The sequence below is a fragment of the Trachurus trachurus genome, assembly GCF_905171665.1.
Source record: "Trachurus trachurus genome assembly, chromosome: 22".
Taxonomy (NCBI): Eukaryota; Metazoa; Chordata; class Actinopteri; order Carangiformes; family Carangidae; genus Trachurus; species Trachurus trachurus.
In genome coordinates, this window is record NC_139907.1 from 17,932,702 (window position 1) to 17,939,697 (window position 6,996).

Here is a 6,996-nt window from a genome sequence, read left to right on the forward strand (position 1 = left end):
CGTCAGCTGTGTTGGGAGCGGAGGAATTTCTGCCTTTGCATCAATGTTTCATTAAAGAGACAGTGATTCATTGTAGTCTAGATATATCCTGTACCGTACTGGATGGAAAACTCCAAAGCTCTGCGGTTTGGCATTAACAAAGGAAGAATGGAACAACTGTGTGTGTCTGTGTGAGTGTCCCATGTGAGTGTGTGTGTGTGTGTGTGTGTGTGTGTCTGGGGTTTTTTTTTCTTTTGCATTTGTATGTGCCTCCATCTCCCGGTATCCATGATAGAAAGTCTGTGCTTGAAGTTCCTAGAAATGCAGACTGTGAGCTCAGCACCGTTCCCTCTCTTCTAAACCTCACTTCCTTTTGAATCAGCTGAAGCTTTCCTCCCTTTCTTCTTCACTCAGACAGAAATAACTCTGCTCCACCTGTACACTAGAAGCTTCGTTTTATAGCATGTGCACGCACACAAACACAGGCACATGCACTCAGACACACGCACATGCACTCAGACACAAAACTTGGCATTTGAAAGTTTTAACTTTTATTTCAAACTATGGAGAAATGCTATTTGAAGCTTCTGGAAATGAAATGAACCACAAGGACATTGTGCCCTATTATTTATTTATGAATTCATCACTTGATCATATCTGCAGGTGTAGAGGATGTACTGTAGTGATGGGACAAGTTTACCAATGTGTTTCGGAGAATATGAAAGTTGTGCTTTGGGAAATACCAGCTAAACTATTTTGAAAATTTGAACAAGGAGAAATTTATTTTGAGACAAATTAAAGTGTTTGATACTTCATCAAACATAAGAACTACACCAAAACAAAATTAAGTTATTAAGCTGGCGAATGAGAAGTTCTGTCTGTGACACCTTTCAATGTTGTGTCTCCAGCACACTAAGTTCTGGCCACTCAGGGAGTCCGATGGGTCAGGGCAGCAGCTCCATGTCGCCACAGGACGAAGCAGGTGCTGCAGCCACTTCCCCCACGTCCCACAACGCCCAGTCCCCAGGCTCCAAGAGCTTCTACCCCCGTCAAGGAGCCACCTCAAAGTACCTGATTGGCTGGAGAAAACCTGGGGGAACCGTTAACTCTGTAGACTTTGGCAGCACTCGGAAGTAAGATGTTTGTTTGTTTTAAAACTCAACATCTGTGGATTAAAAACTCTTGTCTCATGCAGTGGTGAATGTTGTGAAAACACAGCCATTCAGTATAGAAATGCATCTTGCCATTTGTGTTGTTGATGTGGAGTAGAACAGGGAAAAAGGGAATATCCTGTGACGTTTTGTCCCAGTGACTCAGTGGCCAGCTCGCGTCAGCTCTGTTTTAAATGTGGTCAACACTGCCACCATGTGGTGTGACTGGGTTTTGAGGCTTTCTGTGTGGCTGCCAGGAGGCGATAAAACATCTTTTGTTCCTTTTCATCCATTTAAGGCAACATATGTCTTTCTGTTTGGGTCAAAGGGTGAACACATTGTTTGTGGTTGATGACTACCGCGGTTTTCACGCCCCACAGCTGCACAATTAACCACAGTTATCCTGGTGAAGCAATTAAGTGATTACATGTCATGTCAAGGGCATGACACAGGAGCAGCTACCATTACTCATCATTCACAAATTTTCCCAACGGGCTACTATGTCTTTTCTTTGCCTCTAGATTTTTGTAAATACTGTGTGTCTCTCAAACAGAAGAGGCATCTCTCTTGATTGTGATTTTGCTATTTATCTCCAGACGGCACCAGAGTGACGGTCTTCTCGGTGGTCAGCCACAGCTCAGGGCCAATCTGCGGGGGTCCCAGTCACCCCAGCGGCACACTGCCAAGTCCAGCCTGGAGGAAGACTTGAAGAAGCTCATCACACTTGACAGCCCTCCACCCACTACAACTGAAGAGAAGGTACTGAGGAGAGGAGAGCTGCAGCCTCATTGTCTGTGCTGATGCTTGTAGCTCAGTAATATAGAACAGTGAGTCCTGACCAGGGACAGTTTCCAGGAGCTGTGGAAAAAAAAACCATGGAAACAAAAAGAAAGGGTCCGCAACACCATATAGCTCCAGTGCAAAAGATTTATTGAATCATGACGTTTCGAGCTGCAAGTTCTTCTTCAGATGTTAAGAGTATCATAGAGACAGACGCCATTTTTAAAAGTCACGTCATTGTCACTCACCTGCTATGCATCAGCTCCAATCAGTAAACAATCATCCATTAACACTGATTGTGCAGCTTGTACACATATTAAACATAGTACACAGAGTGGTATATACAAAATATCATTAATACAAAAATATATACATCTAATATGCGTTTATGTAGGAGTTCAGGCTGTGTAGGCCGTCATAGCACATGGAACAACAAATTAGAGGCGCTTGTCTTTAAATATAGAAATGTAAAAAGGAAATAATGCTACATCTTCAAGTGGAGGGTATAGTATTGATACACATAACATGATCATCAGCAATGGAACAAAAAACACCAATATGCTGAGGTCATGACTCGACACATGTCAATAAAACACATCAAAAAGATAACTGGTCCGAGGAGAACATAGCAAACCAAGCAGCCACTCAGTAGACATCCCCGAATGACATCTCATACTCATCTCAAAAAACATCTCAAAAAATCTCACAGAGAAAACATAACACATTTGTCTCTCAGAACATCTAGCAAAGAATCTCACAGAAAATCTCACAGAGAGACTCACATGTATTAAAATACCATCTCTTATATATCATATTTCAAATGTACAGTAGCAGAAATGAGCAGCAATGAACAGAAAAAAAACACACACACAAAAAAAAACAATGAATATGTAAAGTAAATAGCCCAAATATGATTACAAAGCGGAGCAATTCAGATCCTAATAAACAACAAGTTGTTATTTAAAAGCGAATCTTCCATATCATTTGCATAATTTCTTACAAGTCACTTGTTGTCTTGTGTTTTCAGCCGTTGTTTCCTGGCCCGCCGCCCAGTCGTCGGTCCCTCCAGAGAACTCTGTCAGATGAGAGTATCTACAGCGGGCAGAGGGAGCCATCCTCCAGTGGCCAACGTGACACGCCCACTGACCTTCTGTTCAGCTGCTCCACCATGCCACGCTCACCCACCACACGCCACGGACCAAGCCGGCGAGCATCGCACAAATCCCTGGGTAATATTTGACTCTTATAATTCTCATTTTTAAAATGTTTAGAGTTTATCACAGAGGAGTGATACATATTTTGTTGGTGTTCATAACAAACATTATGTAGAATTAAGTAGAATAATGTGTTTCAGTGTGTAGTTAGAGGTTTGTAATATCAGTCTTGAAAAAGAGATGTTTTGAAGCTGAAATATGTACAATCTCTATTTTTAATGTAGCATTCCCTTTCGTTCTAAAGTTTCTCTGTTTTTCTGTCATGGGGGAACAGATACAAATGCTGTGCAGAGTGTTTTACTTTCCCAATTCTCTTTCCCAGGAGACTTGTCAGCCCCAGAGAGCTCGGAGTTGGAGCTGGAGAGGAAGAGGCAGCAGCTGCAGGACCCTGTCCTCATGCCCCTGCCTGACGCTGGGACAGATGGTCCCCTGGACTGGGCCCACCTGGTAGATGCTGCCAAGGCATTTGAGGGTAAGCACACATTGTTTTTCATTTCCTCTCTAGAACATTAATCGGAAGTGAAGATAAATTACTGATGTTGCTTCTCTCTGAATGGGATGGCAGAGAAACCAACCTGTTTGCAATCGACGGTTCGCCATTAGAGGGCAGTGTTTCTCTGCATTTCTTCTCTCCAGGTCTAATAATATGTCCTTAAACTGTTTCCTATTCAGAACAGAGGTTGGTCTTCCTGGCAGCCCAGGAGGAGAGCTCCATGGCTGAAAATGCAACAGCCAGCAGCCCCCAGCAGGCTGAGCCTCAGGCAGCCCCACTCAGACAACCCTCGCCAGGGTAAGAGGCCTCGGGTCATCTCCTAAGCCAAGTGTTTGTTTTAATCCACCGGTGTCCAGTTCTCTGCCATGGTAGACCCTGCAGTTATCCCTCCAATCAGACTCTACTGCAGCTCAGTAGCCCTCTGCTCTTTTTGACCACATCTAAAAATCTGTATAAATGAACATTAGTAGTCATTGGACGGATTGATAACATGTTTAGATATCAAGAGTTTCCCTCCACTGTCCCAGTGTTTTACTCTGTTGTCTTTGTCCCATTTCACAGAGAGACTCCAGCCTGTCTGATGGGGAAGGTCAGTCAGCTGGAGTCAATGGTAAAGGCGCTGCAGGAAGACCTGAAGAAGGTGTGTTATGCTTCAGATTTACAGATTTAATCCTTTCACACCATTAAAGAATATCACTAATGTAATTTCCTTGCCAAAAAATCAGTCAAATTAAAATCAAAGAATATCACAAATAAAACAGGCGTAACATGATTAACAAACATTCATATTTAGAGTAAGAAACTGTCATACATGTTATTTATTGTTGCAGTGTTCCAGATTGTATTAAGTGTAATCAGTTTGTGGTGTGGAGAGAAACAAAAATGAGAAACATAAAATTTCAGATCAGATCACTCACTCTGTTCGGTACCTCCTGGTTACATCAGTAATCATGAGATGCTCATTTCAAAATAAAGTTAAAGATCGCTAAGACTGTGTGTGTGTGTGTGTCATCAGGAGAAGGATGCCAAGGCGTCACTGCAAGCCCAGATCCAGAACTTGCGAGAGGACAACCAGCGTCTCCTGGAGGAGTCCTACAGCGCCTCAGCCAAGCTCAAGAAGTTCACAGAGTGGGTCTTCAACACCATCGACATGAACTGATGCACACAGCTGTTGACTGCTCTGTATTAGGAGTTTGACCACTATGAAACTTGGTTGTTCAGTGCCACACACACACACACACTGTGGTCCTTCAAGGATCATCCAAAAAAAATGTTAATGAAGACTCACAACATGAATTGTTTTCTCTTGGGCTTTTTCCAAACCAGTGCCACCATGGACTCACATGCCATCCTCCTTCAGCCTTGTGGATCTGTGGTATGATTAGAGTGAAAGACAAAGAATTGTTTCAAGAAAGGACAGAGGAATACAGAGAAAGAGCAGTGGTGTAGCAGTTCTGATCAGCATGCACTCCCTTCCTAACATGGTATGATGCTTTGTGTCCAATCAAATGAATTGTTGGTATCCCTGCATGTCAGAGAGAGCGAGATGTTCAAACTAACCTAAAGGGATTTCAAGTTACTGTCCCCATTTAGCTGCCCAGCTAACCTAATTACAAGTGAACAGATTTCCAATTAAAAAAGCTCCAATGCAATTTAAAATGTGTTCAGTCCATGCAAGAGATGGTGAAAATAGCCCTGTATCCCCTTGAGAAAGCTTGACACTTCACTCCAAGAATTAAGTGACAATGTGTTGTAAATGAACTGCTGCTTACATATTCTCCAGTTTTCACCGTTCAGTGGTAACAGCGCTGATTATTTGTTTTCATTACTAACCAAAAGAAAAGAAGCTACATGAGATGAGACACTATGCTTTTATGTTAGCAGCGTGGGTAGGTAGACACAGACATAGAGACCCTTGGCATATCACACACTGTAAACACTGTAAGGTCAAGTGCCTGTCTGTATCGCCTATGTAACAAGATTGTACAAGTGTATCAAATGTATGAAAGCTAGAGGGTTAAAAGCAAGTATAGCTTGTACAGGACTACTGGTCATGAGAAAAAAAGAAAAGATTATATATTGTAAAAACTAAATAATATTGGTGCCATAAATATGAAAATTTACAGTTCAATGTCACTTATTCAGATTATTGTAAATATACAATGTTAACAGGTATTTTCTCACTACTTCCCTTGGTATGATGCTGTATGTAAAGAGTATTTATGACAAAGATGATGGCCAGTTTAACAAAAACAGCAGTTAGAGAGATCTGCATGTACTTATAATGACCAGTCCCTTTTTATTTAGGAACAAAAAACAAATGTTCCCAGAGACAAAGGCAGACGATGATCCAAAATACTAACTAATCTTAATATTATTATGTTATTAATTTAATTTTTTAAGTCCTCACACTAAATGTAGGCTACAGCCTTTGCTGCTGCAGTGATTTGACAGGCAGTGCCACCTAGTGTTGACAACATGTAAAATGCTACATGGAATTGACCCCCTCCTCCATCTTTAGCATGTTAAATGGCCTCAATCTGATCCTTAACTCTCTCAATTGATTAAATCGGTACTGTTCAATATTTGATTACATAGTAAGATATTGTGTAAATCCCGAAATTCCAGCTACAGGTTTCTGTAGTGTTGTAAATCTGCTTGTAAGCCCAACCTGAATTTGGTCTGTACGTGACCAGACAAAGTTTAAGCCTCATACTGTACCTGTTTCCTTTTGTACTAAGATACTGTGCAACTGTATATACGGAGAATTTGATATTCATCAGAATTTGCACCTTCATTCTTATTTTTTAAGATTATTTTTGATGTATTTCTGCTTTACTGGCTTGGATACGGCGGAAAGTGACAGGAGCAATATGAAAGATAAACAGGGAATAAGACAAGGACAGACACCATGAGCCGGACTCACACGAAAAGAGTCCCAGGCCCCTAGCACAGCAGATCGTCCCTGCACCCTCATTCTTAACATGTGTGACAGCATGTGATTCTGTTTCCATTGAGCTGTGATGTGTACAAATGTTTATATCTATTAAAGATATTTTGTTGAATTACACCTTGCCTTTGCTGACTGACTGGCCTTTTGGTGTGGCATTTTTGCGGCAGATACGATGAGCCTTCAGCACACTGTTAATATTGACTTTACAGAAAGACAAAATGAGACAGAAACAGTAAAGTAATACTTAGGCCATCTGAGGTGGCTGCAAGAGTAAATGGATACCTGTCAGTGGCCTGGCAGGAGGTGGCTGCCTGCTGTTGTATTGTGATTAACAGAGTGGTGCTGTTTTTCCACTTAGACGTGATTACACAAGGCATTCTCCCCGACAGAGATGAGCTTGGATGGGACAGATTGATGGATGAGGAT

The 6,996-nt window shown here is 41.8% G+C and overlaps 1 protein-coding gene across 5 annotated transcripts in view; it reads left to right on the top strand.

Moving 5' to 3' along the window:
• LOC311005632 (signal-induced proliferation-associated 1-like protein 1) overlaps nt 1-6,685 on the top strand; it is a 35,745-nt gene extending 29,060 nt beyond the window's left edge. For 3 of the 5 annotated variants that reach the window (XM_083998117.1, XM_083998118.1, XM_083998119.1), the window contains exons 15-22: nt 888-1,112; nt 1,727-1,889; nt 2,938-3,139; nt 3,447-3,596; nt 3,797-3,914; nt 4,179-4,257; nt 4,633-4,745; nt 4,944-6,685. In XM_083998117.1, the coding sequence (XP_083854243.1) occupies nt 888-1,112; nt 1,727-1,889; nt 2,938-3,139; nt 3,447-3,596; nt 3,797-3,914; nt 4,179-4,257; nt 4,633-4,745; nt 4,944-4,998 (1,105 nt within the window). In that variant the 3' untranslated portion in view covers nt 4,999-6,685. Of the gene's footprint in view, nt 1-887; nt 1,113-1,726; nt 1,890-2,937; nt 3,140-3,446; nt 3,597-3,796; nt 3,915-4,178; nt 4,258-4,632 lie in introns of all 5 variants that reach the window. The other 2 variants (XM_083998120.1, XM_083998121.1) reach the window with 2 other exon arrangements.
• The last annotated feature ends 311 nt before the right edge of the window (nt 6,686-6,996 follow it).